Below are 13,774 nucleotides of genomic sequence, written 5' to 3' on the forward strand. Positions count from 1 at the left end.
AAAAAAAAAAAAAAAAAAAAAAAAAAAAAGGTGGAGACCCCAAACCAAACAAATCTTTGACCAAACCCAAACGTGCCAACCATCTATGCAAGTTGTAATGGAAACAAAAGATCTGAGCCGTCCATTAATTTTACTCCATAAAATAAATAGGGTTTGGGGGTCCCTCTTCAAAGTTGAAAGGATAAAGTGGGGTTGGCTTCTGGCTGCTGCTGCTCCTCCGCCTGCTCCTGCTCCTGCTCCTCTAGGGTTTGTTTCTCTCTTCCTTTCTTACCTTTTTCATACTTTTTTTCTTTTCTTCTTAAAATACTTAACAAATGTTTTTACCCAATTTTTTGCTTTGGATTTCTCAATTACTCTATCTAATCATCCACAGTACATACTGAGATCAGATTCATTTTCGTCTGGTCAACCTGTTATTCCCTTCGTCTTCTTCTACATTTTTTCTCCAACGTTTCACTCACTTCTATCCACGAAATTTCTCGATTTCAGGCCTTTTCTTTGTTGGGCGTCGGGGATTTTTTTCTCAATTTTTCTGGGTTTTACTTGGATTTTGATTTGGGTTTCTTCATGGAGGAAGCCAATCAAAACCATCGCCTTGATGAAAAGGAAGGAAGCTCCAATGGAGGCTGTCAAAACCAGGACAGTTGCACTGTAGATTCTTCAAATCTTGCCAAGCCTGAAGGGAATTTATCGGATCCCCACATGGAGCCGCCGTCTACGGCGGTTCCGAAGAAAGAAAAGGAAGGGATTATGGAGCACGGATTGGATATTATGCACCCTTTGAGTCTCTCTCAGATACCGTCGACGGTGGCGAAGCCAGTGAAACGTCCTTCCAAGGACCGCCACACAAAGGTTGAGGGCCGAGGCCGGAGGATTCGGATGCCGGCGGCTTGCGCCGCCCGTATCTTCCAGCTGACCAGAGAACTCGACCATAAGTCTGACGGCGAGACAATCCGGTGGCTACTCGAGCACGCTGAGCCGGCAATTATCGAAGCAACGGGTACCGGCACCGTTCCGGCCATCGCCGTTTCCGTCGGCGGGACGCTTAAAATCCCAACCACATCCCCGGCGAGGCCGAATGGGGAAATTTCTGAAGCACCAAGGAAAAAACGACGAAAAGACTCAAACTCCGAATCAAACGATTGCAACGATCAAGCAACCGTTTCCTCGGGTCTTACGCCGATTGCTCCAATGGCGGCTTACGGTGCCGGCCTTGTTCCTTTCTGGGGAAGCGCCGGCGGGGTTACAGAGCCATTCTTCATGTTTCCGGGAACACCAAACCACCACCAACCGCAGCTGTGGGCAGTGCCGGCAAGACCCATATCTAATTTCGTATCATCAATGAATCCCAGTTTGCAATTTGGGGGTGTGATGCCGTTTCTGGCGAGAGGTGGTGTTTCAAATAGTTCGAGTGGGTTAGAAAGTGGATCTTCCCCGGCGACGGCGAGTGCTCCAGCGACAACCAGTGGTAGCACACAAATGTTGAGAGATTTCTCGTTGGAAATTTACGAGAAGAAGGAGCTGGAATTCATGGGTCGACCAAGCCCCGCAAAGCCTGAAACGCCATGTTCGAAACCTTCAACAAAATAATGACTTTTTTTTTTTTTTTTTTTTTTTTTTTTTTTAACTCCCAGTGTTTGTTATCGTTGTTGTTGCTGTTGTTTGGTGTGTTAGAACTTTAGTTACAAACAGTTTGGGCAAAAGATTGTTTTCCCACTAATAAATGTTGTCAGCACTGTAAAAAGATTAGGATACAACAGCCCATCCTCCTCCTCCTCCTCCTCCGCCTCCCTCCTCCTTTCTCCCATTTTTATGTTACTCTGTTCTCTCTGTTCTCTCTGTTCTCTCTCTGCTCTCTCACAATTTGTTCTTGTTTATATCCAGTTTACTGCCACTGCTAACAATTATCAGACTGAAATCTTTTGCCGTTCTTTTTAATACTCTGAAAAGGAAAACAAGTTTACTTTCATTCATCCATTTAATTTATAGTTCTTGCAGGTTGGCTTTCTTTTCCGTCAAGAAGGTTGCCCTGCCCACGTGCAGGGTGGTGGGTTACGAGAAGATTAGGATGCACGTGTAAGCACGGGCCCCGCAACCTAATAGCTAGGCGAGGCGTGCCGCGTGGGTGGGGGGGGGGCCCACAAAGCTTATGGATTATACAAAAATAAAAGTCAAAAAAAGGGATTGAGGAGTTAGGTCAGGTGGGGTGGGCCACAACATCGGAGCTGGCTGTCATGTGATAGAAGGACACGTGTCCCTTTTTGGACCGACTCATACTTGGGCCCCCAAGTCCTAGTGGTGGTCCCCGCTCTATCCCATCATTTTAAGTTTTTGGTTATTCATATATGTGTTTTAATGGGATAATTAGGTAGATTTTGTCTCACTTCAAACTGAAAATGTGTATGATGGAGTATTTAACAGGGATGCACTGCGTCGGTGTTGGTTGATAGACTGAACGCCAGAGAACAGGCAGAGAAAAAGATGCACCTCCAAACATGTCGCTAAGGTCGTTCCATGTGATCCAGGAAGCCAACGCCATGCTTGAAACTGCATGCCCACACCCTGTTTTGTTTGTTGTGCTGGTATTGTCAAATGCTTCTGAAACCATCAACTTGCCACCTCCAAATTTCAATGTGTCTAACCTCATCCAGAGCTTTGCAAACAGAGGATTACAAGTTAAGGACTTGGTTGAGGCTCACACTCTTTAAGATTCTCACACTCTTCTTCCTTTCAATCAAGAATTCGCAGCGTCAACTCAATTCATCATATTGATCCAACCTTGGAATCTGGGTTGGCCCAAATTCTAAGAAACAAAGGTCCAAAACCGAATTTGGACAGTTCTTGGACCCAGTTGTGGAAAATGAAAGAACTGTTGCCTTATTTTTTACCATAATTCAGGCGTACTACGAACTTTAACGTGGTGAGTTGAATTCCGCGACCCAACGTTGGTCACTTTTCTGGTAAAATAGCCATCCATATCCATATCCATCTTCCACTGCAAGGGAAACTGAAGGATAATTCAGACCCCATCCTCTTCCATGTCTAGAATTATTGGAACTCCTCCGTTGTCAAGCCCACACCTATCTAGTAGATATTGTTCTTTTTGGTCTTCTCTTTCGGGCTTGCCCTCAAAATTTTTAAAACGCATCTACTAGGGTGAAGTTTCCATACCCTTGTAAGGAATGCTTCGTTACCTTCTTCAACCGATGTGAGATCTCACAATTCACCATTTTGGGAGCCAGCGTGATCACTAACACACCACCCGGTGTTTGACTCTGATACCATTTGTAACAGCTCAAGCTAGCTGCGAGCAGATATTATTCTCTTCAGGCTTTCCCATATAGGCATCAACTCAAGGTTTTAAAATGCATCTTTTAGGGAGAGGTTTTCAAGAAATGCTTTGTTCCCTCTCCCACCAATGTAGAATCTCACAATAACCTCTTCCTAGTAGACCCTTTTTTATAACTTTCAGAGGAAACCGGAAAAGAAAAGTCAAAAGAGACAATATCTGCTAGTGGTAGACTTGAATTGTTACAAATGATATCAGAGTCAGATATCAAGCGAGTGAATTGTAATATCTCATATTGGTTGATGGATTCAAGCAAATTTCTTCTGATAGTTTGGCTACAAACCCTTTAAAACTTCTTCCAGAACAATGGATATATATGCCTCTTTGTTAGCGACATTACAGAAAGCCAAAAACTTGAATGCATGAAGAATTAGCATATGAAAAGCTTACACAACAAATCACTACGGTGACGACACAAACGCCCCGCTTTTCGCATACCTTCGGACAAACACTTGCTATCATGGAGTGATGCATTGAGCCCACAAGCATGCAATTTGGACATCCAGTGCCTTCATAATTTCTATGCCCATATTACTCACATGCATGCACTCTTAATCAGGTTAGGGGACAAACCAATCCCTTTTTAATTTAAATCATACCCCTCCCTCATGTCTCCCAGCCTTAATCAACACCCATTTATCCATTAATAAACATTTGCATTCAAACATCAATCATGGCGTTTTGTTCAAGATTTCAAGATCAAACTCTGCATTCCCTCCTAATTCCTTATATCCATCCAAAGGGTTGCTGACAATGGAAGAAGAATATTAATAATGGAGAAATGGAAAACCCTTCTCTCTCTCTCTGTTTCAATAATTGAATAAGGTTAAGGAACAAGGAGGGGCCTCCCTACACTTTCTCTCATACAATTCCCATCTCCAATAGTACCAATTTTGTGGGCTTGTGCATCATTGGAGTGAAGTTTCAATATGGGTTGGGCGTAAATTTGAAAGTGTTCGATAAAGGCACAACATCTCCATGTCTCCAATTTTTTGTAAATCCAAGACTTCCACATAGTTCCGAGAAAATGATAGTAAAAGGGAAGAAGGAAAGTGAGATTTTAGGAGACATAAGGATGTGTGTTTGTCTGGTCTGAATGGTTACTTAGAGGCATAAAAAACAATGGCTTCACTGCAATTCACCATCATCATATGTCCACCACTCAAATAATGTCTCCACCCCTTCTCCCTCTCAACTTTACAAGCTTTTGAATTTCAAATTTTTTGCTCTCTGGGAACCTCAACTTGTATTGTAATGGAATATTATTAATTTTTAACCACAGAATCTGCAAAGTTTTCCACAAAAACTGAATCTGAAACTTCACATTGTCCTACAATAATGTGCACTCCAATATTCTTTACTTTTTTTTCCATAACCTTAGGTATCTTCTTTATTGTTTTCACGTCTATTCTTGTAATCCAAGTCTACTGTTAGTAACTATGGTCTGTTTTGGCTCATTACGTACCGTTGTTAGTCTCATGGTTTTAGAATGTGTCTACCAAGAATAGGTTTCCACACGTACGGGCCAAAGCAGACAATATCTGCTAACAATGGGTTTGGGCTATTACAAATAGTATCAGAGTTAGATATCGGGTGATATGACAACGAGGAGGCTGAGCCCCGAAGGAGGTGGATTGGGTGGTCCCACATCAATTGAAGGCAAGGGAACAAGTGTCAGCAAGGACGATGGGTCCCAGAAGAGGATGGATTGAAAGAAGGGTGTAGAAACCTGTTCATAACAAAGACGCATTTAAAAACCTTGAAGGAAAACACAAAAGGGAAAGCTCAAAGAGGATGATAATATCTACTTACGATAGGCTTGGGCTATTATAACTTCGTTCCCCTTTTCAACCAACCAACCAACCAACGTAGGGTCTCACAAAAACACGGTTATTTTGGTATTATAAAGCTTAAACAATTTGAAAACCGTTGTAGTTAAAAAGAGGATAGGATTGATTATTTTTGTTGTTTGGGGTGTCTGAAAGTGGGATCCAAACAGAGCACTTTACAGGTTTACACTGTCCTCCTTAATACCCCTCTTTCTGCCTCCTCACTTCTCATAACCAAACAATTCCCTTCCTACCCTACCTTCACATGCATTACCCACAAAACCCATTTACTTTCATATGGTCCTTTTTTATCATAAAATCTTGTTTGGATGCAAAACCAAAAGCTTTTCCCTCTCTCAAACTTTACTGTCAAATCCATTGATTCCTTTCTAAACAATGCATGATTGAAGCACTTATTACTACATCTTTCATATACATTAGTAAAGGGGAATATCATATAGCTAAGTTCTGGAGATGGAGTTGATCAGTTCATTATTATTGTAGGTCCAATCTATGTACCTAACAACGGAAAACAACAGACTAAGGAAACAAAAATAAGAAATACCCTCTTCCCCAAAACAGAGAATGGAAGTAAATTTGGTCATCAGATTCAGAACTCAGAACTATCCCCACATCTCATAGCCAATATTATGGCTTAGGTGCATAAATTGAGTTGAATATTCATCATCCTAAACCAAAACCCAGAAATAGTATTATATAAAGCTTTAGGTTCTTAGCCCGAGTCTGCAGACTGCGAAGCCAACCAACTATTTTACTTATTCCCTTCACCCATTTCAATTCCCAACACAAAAACAAAGTTGAAAATGAAAAAGGGTTATGGTTTTTTTGGGGTTTGGGTGCGGTAAAATTTGGGAGTGAGTGTAAGAAAAGAAAGTAACAGAGAGAAGAGGAGAGAGAGAGAGTACTGAGAATAACAACGGATCATACTTCTGGGTGTACTTCAAATTCCAGAATTCTTATATAAATATGCTTTCATTTCATCCGTTGTTTTCGCTTACACTGCAGAATCTCTCGTTCCCTTTTCTTTTTCCCTCTTTTACTACATGAGAGAGAGAGAGAGAGAGAGAGAAAGTTCTTAGCTTTCCCTGTTTCTGACATTTTTCTCATGAACTTTTTTTCTTTCTATATAACAAACACTCTTTCCCTCTTTGCTTATAATTGAGACACAAAAGAGAGGGGATTCCCGATTATGGGGAAGCAAAGGTATTGGAGCGGACATGGAAGAACAGCCACAGCTTCCACTAAAACACTAAAAAATGAACCAAATGGTTTCGATGAAGCTTCTTCTTCTACCTCTGCTGGCTGTATGTGTGCTGTTTTTCAGCTCTTTGATTTTCATCCTTTGAGCCACCACCAACATCATCACCCTCCTCGGTCAACTGTTTCTCTCAACCCCATTGTCTCTCCTCCACCGCCGGACGACGACCATCTGTCTAAAGGTTCTTTCCTTTTTCCTCTTTATAGGACCAAAATCAGATTTTGATATAGGGGTTTGCTTTCTTTCTCTAATTTTTCTCTGTATTTCAGATCAAAATCTGATTTTGAGTAATGGGTCAGTGAAAAATTTAGGTACTGAAGCACCACGAAACAGTGTGGAGTCAGAGGAAGAAGAATCTTCATTACCATGTACTCCAAAACAAAAGGAGGATGGTTTACATTTCCCAGTACGTAATTTGATTTTATGTTCTCGAGAAAATTCTATTTGCAAACACAGTAACTAACCCAATTCAAACTCTTTTCTTTGTCGCAGAAGGGCATTGTTCAAATCAAAACCAAAAGTGGAATAACCAAAGAATCAGAAATGAATTCAAACAAGAATTTGTCCGCCGGCAACGACTCTCCGAGCACCAAGACGCCAACTTTAGTGGCGAGATTAATGGGTCTGGATCTTCTACCTCAATCCACCTCTCCTTCAACCACAACCAGAACTCCTTATTCACTTGTTGGAAAGCCAAAAACAGGCAAAAATCATTTAACTGGGACTCGTTCCTTGCCGGAAACCCCAAGAACATCTTGTGAAAGAAAACCAAATGTGGATAATTATCACCACCGCCTCTCACTTCAAATCCCCAATTTCGATAAAGAGAATGCAACTCCAAGTCCAAGTCCGAATCCAAGCCATTATGCTAAAGAGATCGTGAAGCAAATCAAAGAAACTGTGAGCAGAAAAGGTGGTCTCAGCGATATCACCAATAATTATTACAGTACAAGAAGAGATCAGGATATGATTACTCAAACAAAACCCAAAAAGGTCTTATCATTATCATCATCTTCTTCAGTATCTCCGAGACTGCCCAAAAATCCCAACAAACCGACACCAAAAGTTGAGGCCATGAAAGAAGGTGTTTTAGGGCAGAGGAAGCCAAGAACACAGAAGCCCGTGAAGACAAAGGCGGGGTTAAAGAAGAGTAATAAACAAGAGGAGCCATTTGTAGTTCCATCCAGAATAACCAAAGCCGCCATTGATGGTCCTCTCAAGAACACTAAGAAAACTCCATTGTCGAATCAGCTTTTGAGCTTCGGCTCTGTTCCGACCATCCTTATGAAGAAAGACCCTCCATTTCCCTCACCCATCAAACCATTTCCAATGCAGGTAAATTCAAATTTTTACTCTCTATTTTGATTAATAATAATATTTTTATTTTTTATTTTTTGTTATGTTGTGTTCTTGTTTTTCTTTCACAGTCACCGTGCAATCGGAATCAACCTGCAAATCAGACAGTCGATAAGGAATCAAAACGATACTTGCAGTCATCTAACCACCAACCCCACATTCCAATTATTCATCATCACCAACACGTCATCCAATTACCACTCAGTAACAGTAATAAAGACGGCAACAACCCCAAACAAAACGCCGCCGCCGCCGATTGCAGTGGCAACCACGACATCGCGGCAGAACTGGAGTACGTTAGACAAATACTCCTCCGCCGCAGGAGTACTTCCACTTCAGTTTACTCCACCGTTTTCCCTGAAAATTACAACACCACCCATAATAGAGTTTCAAATTCACATAGAAAATTACTCTGCCACTTGGTCGAAGAATTGTTGGAGCCGTATCTCGAAGTAAGGCCGTACCGAGGGGCGGCGTCGCCGGGAGAGGTATGGGCGGATGTGGTGGAGAAATTGTGCGAGAAAGTGAAAAGGTTGCCACGTGCCAAGTGTGAGATATTGGAGGACATAGATGGGATAATCGAAAAAGACATGGACATTTTGGGGATTGGTTTTGAGGAGGAAGGTGAGGAGGGGATAGTGAAGGAGATTGAGGAGTGGATAGTGGAGGAGCTTTTGAACGAAACGGTTCGTTTTGTTGAGACAGAGATGGCAGGATAATCACGTGGGAGATGCCACTTGGAGAGTGTAGACCCACAGATGCAGGTCGAAGTTACACGTGGATTGTTGACCCAGCCGACAAACACTGAGATTTTTCGGTTCTGGAAAGACGGTCTTTTTTGGCGAAGGAATCCCATTCCTCCCTCTCTCTCTCTCTCTCTCTCTACAAATTTTATTTCTCACTCTAAATTCCCAAAATTACAAAAAAGGCTATTTATGTAGTAAGAGGGAAATATCTATATCCTATATCTTCTATAGTGTAAAAATTAATATTTAAAAGCACTGTTTTATTCATTCAATTAAACTTATATTTTCTTTTTCTTTTTCCTTTTAATATTTAACTTTAGCTAACAACCTAAGTTAGTTAGTTTAATGTATAATGTTTAATGTTTAATGTTTAATGTCCAATGTGGATAAGATACGGGCGACATGTGGTGACGATAAATAAATAATTAAATAAGAAAAATGGAATAATTGAAAAGGTTACCGGACAAAAGTGTGAGAGCACTGGGGTGTAACCCGGAAATAAAGCAAAGTGTAGGGGCCTAAATTCAAAAACCAAAACACATTTAATCCGAAAGTAAAAAAAAAATAAAAAAAAATATTTGAAAATTGGGGAGGTGAAATTAATTAATGGAGTAGAAAGTGAGTCACGTGATGGCATGATATGATTTTGGATGCTGTCCTAATACACAAAATAATTGTCATCGCATGAAACATTTCGGACACAATCATAAATAAAAACATTAATGTCCCTAACTTGAAATCCAGCGGGAAAAGAATTCAAATCCTTCACTTTACCTTATGCTTAGATCTTGGTCACGTGTGGGGATTCATAATTTAGATTTCAAATAAATGAGCTTAATCAACTACATAATTAATTATGTCATCAATGATGGTGTTTTATTTGAAATTACTTTGCAGATGGGATCATATATTTTGAACCTAGATATGATATTCTTAAATTATTTAAGTTTGACTTAATAGTGTAATAATGATAATCAAAATTTGATTTTGAATATGAGAAAACATTAAATGGTTAAAAAGATAAGGTACCTATCTCACAGGTTTGACTTCAACTTCCCCATCTGAAATCAAATATCCTGTATTTAAAGTTTGTCACACATTTAAATGCCATTCATGACAATTTAAATCTAGACTGCCATTATTTATTTTATTATTATTTTCATTCCGAAGGTTGATGAAGTTTGGTTAAGGGTTTGTGAGTGTGAGATGTCCACATCGGAGAGGGGAACGAAACATTTCATATCTCTCTTTGTAGATGCATTTTAAAACTGTGTGATTGACGACGATACGTAACAGGCCAAAACGGACAATATTTATTAACAGTAGATTTGAACAAATGGCATCAAAGCTGACACAGGACAGTGTGCTAACAAAGATGTTGGCCCCAAAGAGAATAGATTGTGAGATTTCACATTGGTTGGAGAGAGGAAGCTAGCAAGAATGATGACACCTAATAAAAGTGGATTTTGAGATCCCACTTTGATTAGGGGTTGGAATCTCTCTATAGCATATGCGTTTTAGAACTATAAGGCTGACGGTAATGTGAGCGAAAGTAAACGTGTATCTAATTTGGGTAGTTTGGGCAGTTAGACTATGAGTTTAGTGCAAAATATAATATTGAGTGCAGCTGGGATCGGAGAGGTCCCACAAGATCTAATTTGTATGCAATAAATGATGGGTCGGTAATAATTTAGACTGCTACTCTATCAAACACTAAGGGCTCTTACAAAGTATAGAAAAATAAAGCATGAATAAACGGTGCCTTTTTCCAGATTCAAATAAATGAATTCAATGCCTTTCTACTATTTTTCACCAACCAGTCTCCATAAATGCCTGCTCGTAAGTCCAAACATATTTCATCTCTGCTAGATGTGAAATTGAGTAACAGGTAAGAACACTTAAATACCTGATAGAATTATTATTGGCTGCAGAGAAATCAATTTTACTTTCATTACTTGACCCTCGTTGTTTTCTCATCCTGTGTTAACCCAAAAGGCATACATTCTACATCGTATCTCAACAGGGGTTATGTTAATGGCTAACCAGAAGTAGTAGCCACTATCCTTGTAATACAAGACCTACATGAGCAACAGAAGTTCATACTCCACTTCAATTCAAACCTTCTTTGCTTGTTCTTCCTTCAACCTGCCTGCACGTGCACGTATTCACTCTCTTGTCATTTATATTTTCTTCCTCAAAACTTCACGTGCTACAGATACCACAACCATGCTTCTTGGTGAATCAAAAATCATTTCATGAAAATCAACAATCAAAATAAAACAACTAAGCTAAGAGTAAGCTCAACCTGCTTTTCTTTTTGGCCCAGATGTGTGTATCATCTCCATTGTAAGATTTGGCAACTCTCATTCAACATCCCGAATTTTAGATAAGTTTTCTTCAATATATCTGGACAAAGTAATAAATCCATTCATGAAGAACCAGTTGAAGGGTCACTAGTAGATACATGTATGAATAGATACATGTGTTGAAGGGTCACTAGTAGATACATGTATGAATAGATACATGTGTTGAAAGGTTACTAGTAGATACATGTATATGTGTTGAAGGGTCACTAGTAGATACATGTATGAATAGATACATGTGTTGAAAGGTCACTAGTAGATACATGTATGAATAGATACATGTGTTCAAAAGTCACTAGTAGATACATGTATGAATAGATACGTGTCGAAGGGTCACTTGTACATGTATAGATACATGTATAAGCACATGTATGAATAGATTTATTAGTAAGCACATGTATGAATAGATTTATTAGTTCCTAATTAAATAGGTGCATGATTTTTGGATAATGAATGGTAATGGGGAATATCCCAAATTACCTATATATATGCATGTTGGCATTGGTGGAAGGTATAGAAAATCAATAAGTATTCCTTCGTAGTTTTACAAAGTTCTCTTCTCTCAAACAATTCTACCAAATTTCTCTCCTGTCACCAACAAAACCTGTTGGAAATTACGACTCTCCAAAATGGTATAATATTTGTCCACTTTGAGTATAAGCTCTCGTGCATTTGTTTTTTGTTCCTCTAAAAGGCATCATACCAACAAAGATAGTGTTCCTTACATATAAACCCATGATCATTCCCTTAACTAGTCAATATGGGACTCCTCCCAACAACCTCTCATCTACTTAATTAACCAATGTAGGACTCCTCCCAACAATCCTCAACAAAACCTCTCGTTTAAGGAAGCAGGTAAGAAGAGAAAAAAAAAAAAGAAAGAAAAAAACTTGATGCAGAGTTTTCAACTTCATTTCACTAATTTCATACTTGTGGAGTTTTCTTTTTATATGAAAAATCTCGTGCTTGGAGTTGTAACAGGCCCAACTGTCGTTTCTGAGATGGAATCATTCTTAAAGGTGACTCTGATCCTATTAGGTTAATTAAGCTTCAGTGATTTACCCCACTAGATTTCAGCACAAAATCAGAGCTTCTATATCATTCCAATTTTATCGGAGGTTCCAGGGACACAAAATTCGAGCTTCTACATCAAGTTTATTAACTTAACAATAGTCCCAATGAAAGGTCCACAGTGGGTATCAAAACATTTTGGTTATGGCATTTTTTGTACAACAAATGGTATCATTGAAGGCTGTGGCATTTTCGGCACAACAAACCGGAGCCAAACCAAAGTGGTATTCCAAATCTTATGGCTTATTATATTTTCTTCTTTTTGAATTCAACAATTGCAGGGGTTTAAGATGGTAATTGAATCTTTATCTATGGAGTTATATTCAAATTGACGGGTGAATGGTCAAATTATGATACTAAGCTTCTGACATCTCAATTTTTGCCTCACCACGATTATTCATTCTTCAACAACAACTTCAAGCGTAAGAATGGTATGAAAAATCCTCTCCAAACATCAAAATTTGATCTCAAATACAAATTATAGGATCTAAACATAATTAACTGTGAAACTAAACACAGCACAAATCGAAGGCTTAAACTTGTAATATTCTTAAGAAAAATATAAATAACAAAGCCAGGATAATTTCCTTCAGGACTTAAATTTCCGTCAACAAGAAAGATAATGAACGAGAAACGTACTTTTTTCAATTGAAGCCTCCCTTCCTCGATTATCTGTAACACATTTCGAAAGCAAATAAGTAAAACTGAGAAGAAGAAATAAGAACTAAATGTTGCAGCCCACAATTCCGACTCATTACCTTTTCAGTGTACGCAATTACAGGAGCTTCCCTGGCAATGCCATCAGGGCCAATCTCAGGCAAAAGACCCATCAGAACCCATTGTTTCTTAAAACAATTTCTTGTGGGAATCACAATCAGAAACCAGAACGGCTAAAAGGGATTCTGGATTTGACCCAAACCAAAAAAACCCAGTTTCTTAAAGCTTCTATTCACTGCGAAAAAATGGAACCTGGGTTTCTTCGTTGGGGAAAGTACGCTCTTCGCGGGCAAAACGAAACCTCCAGGACCAGCGATTGCATACGCGAGTTGCCTGATTGTAGCGCATGTGCTACGCACGTGAACAAAGAGAATTTGACACAAAATAGGATAATTAAATAACCTATGGGAACGCTGAAGAGATTCGTATTTTGCTCTTGGCTTTCACACCTCTTCTATCTGCATTATCAAGATGTGGATAATCCTATATTCAAAATAATAGTTAGCCTTAGTTTTGGAAGTTAATTCAAAAGTTTGGAGAATCTTTTGTGAAAACATTTCTCTAGTAGACACGTCATAAAATTTAGAGGTTGACGGTGATAAGTAATGAGTCAAAGTGGACAATATTTACTAGCGGTGGACTTGAACGGTTACAAATAGTATCAAAGCCAGACACCGAACTGTGTGCTAGCGAAGATACTAGACTCCCAAGAGGGTCGGATTGTAAGATTTCACGTTGGTTGGAGATAAAAACGTTCATTACAAAGGTGTAGAAACCTCACTATAAGACTGATGACGATGTGTAACGAACTAAAACAGATTATATAGGCTAATTGTAATTAATAATTGAAAATATTGATGCAAACCTGTATGTGAGTGTGGTGAAGATTGGAACGTTTAATTGATATAGTGAACCTGCATGCAAACCTGAATTGGGCCCATGGGCTGACGAACGTTTAATTGAAGATATTGATGCAAACCTGTTCAATCGATATAGTGAAGCCCATAAACACGTTTAATTGGGCCCATGGGCTTACGAAGGGTAGAACGGACCTTTTAGAACAA

At 39.3% G+C, this 13,774-nt stretch overlaps 2 protein-coding genes and 1 long non-coding RNA gene across 6 annotated transcripts; 2 read left to right on the forward strand and 1 right to left on the reverse strand.

The window, feature by feature from the left end:
* Nucleotides 1-142: 142 nt before the first annotated feature.
* LOC111482741 (transcription factor TCP19-like) lies at nt 143-1,938 on the forward strand. The gene is made up of 2 exons (XM_023128673.1): nt 143-246; nt 490-1,938. The coding sequence occupies exon 2, from the start codon at nt 568-570 to the stop codon at nt 1,588-1,590; it is 1,023 nt and encodes a 340-aa protein (XP_022984441.1). The 5' UTR covers nt 143-246; nt 490-567; the 3' UTR covers nt 1,591-1,938.
* A 4,224-nt stretch (nt 1,939-6,162) lies between these two features.
* On the forward strand, nt 6,163-8,850 carry LOC111482735. 3 transcript variants are annotated; one of them, XM_023128667.1, is made up of 4 exons: nt 6,163-6,638; nt 6,769-6,863; nt 6,950-7,792; nt 7,885-8,850. In XM_023128667.1, the coding sequence occupies exons 1-4, from the start codon at nt 6,389-6,391 to the stop codon at nt 8,530-8,532; spliced, it is 1,836 nt and encodes a 611-aa protein (XP_022984435.1). In that variant the 5' UTR covers nt 6,163-6,388; the 3' UTR covers nt 8,533-8,850. The 3 variants fall into 3 exon arrangements, with proteins under 3 accessions (XP_022984435.1, XP_022984433.1, XP_022984434.1); XM_023128665.1 differs by having other exon boundaries at nt 6,164-6,638; nt 6,727-6,863; XM_023128666.1 differs by having other exon boundaries at nt 6,164-6,638; nt 6,757-6,863.
* A 1,482-nt stretch (nt 8,851-10,332) lies between these two features.
* Nucleotides 10,333-13,095, reverse strand: LOC111482750. 2 transcript variants are annotated; one of them, XR_002718256.1, is made up of 4 exons: nt 12,752-13,095; nt 12,633-12,665; nt 10,865-10,965; nt 10,333-10,768 (listed from the first exon to the last, which is right to left on the reverse strand). It is a non-coding gene; the product is annotated as an uncharacterized LOC111482750 (long non-coding RNA). The 2 variants fall into 2 exon arrangements; XR_002718255.1 differs by having other exon boundaries at nt 10,333-10,708; nt 12,752-13,091.
* Nucleotides 13,096-13,774: the final 679 nt, after the last annotated feature.

This window comes from Cucurbita maxima, unplaced genomic scaffold (genome assembly GCF_002738345.1).
Source record: "Cucurbita maxima cultivar Rimu unplaced genomic scaffold, Cmax_1.0 Cma_Scf00008, whole genome shotgun sequence".
Lineage (NCBI taxonomy): Eukaryota > Viridiplantae > Streptophyta > Magnoliopsida > Cucurbitales > Cucurbitaceae > Cucurbita > Cucurbita maxima.

Coding starts and splice junctions, on each gene's coding strand:
- LOC111482741 (XM_023128673.1), top strand. CDS start 568: ATGGAGGAAGCCAATCAAAACCATCGCCTTGATGAAAAGGAAGGAAGC.
- LOC111482735 (XM_023128665.1), top strand. CDS start 6,389: ATGGGGAAGCAAAGGTATTGGAGCGGACATGGAAGAACAGCCACAGCT. Junction 6,639..6,726: donor CGACGACCATCTGTCTAAAG/GTTCTTTCCTTT, acceptor TCTGTATTTCAG/ATCAAAATCTGATTTTGAGT. Junction 6,864..6,949: donor AGGATGGTTTACATTTCCCA/GTACGTAATTTG, acceptor TCTTTGTCGCAG/AAGGGCATTGTTCAAATCAA.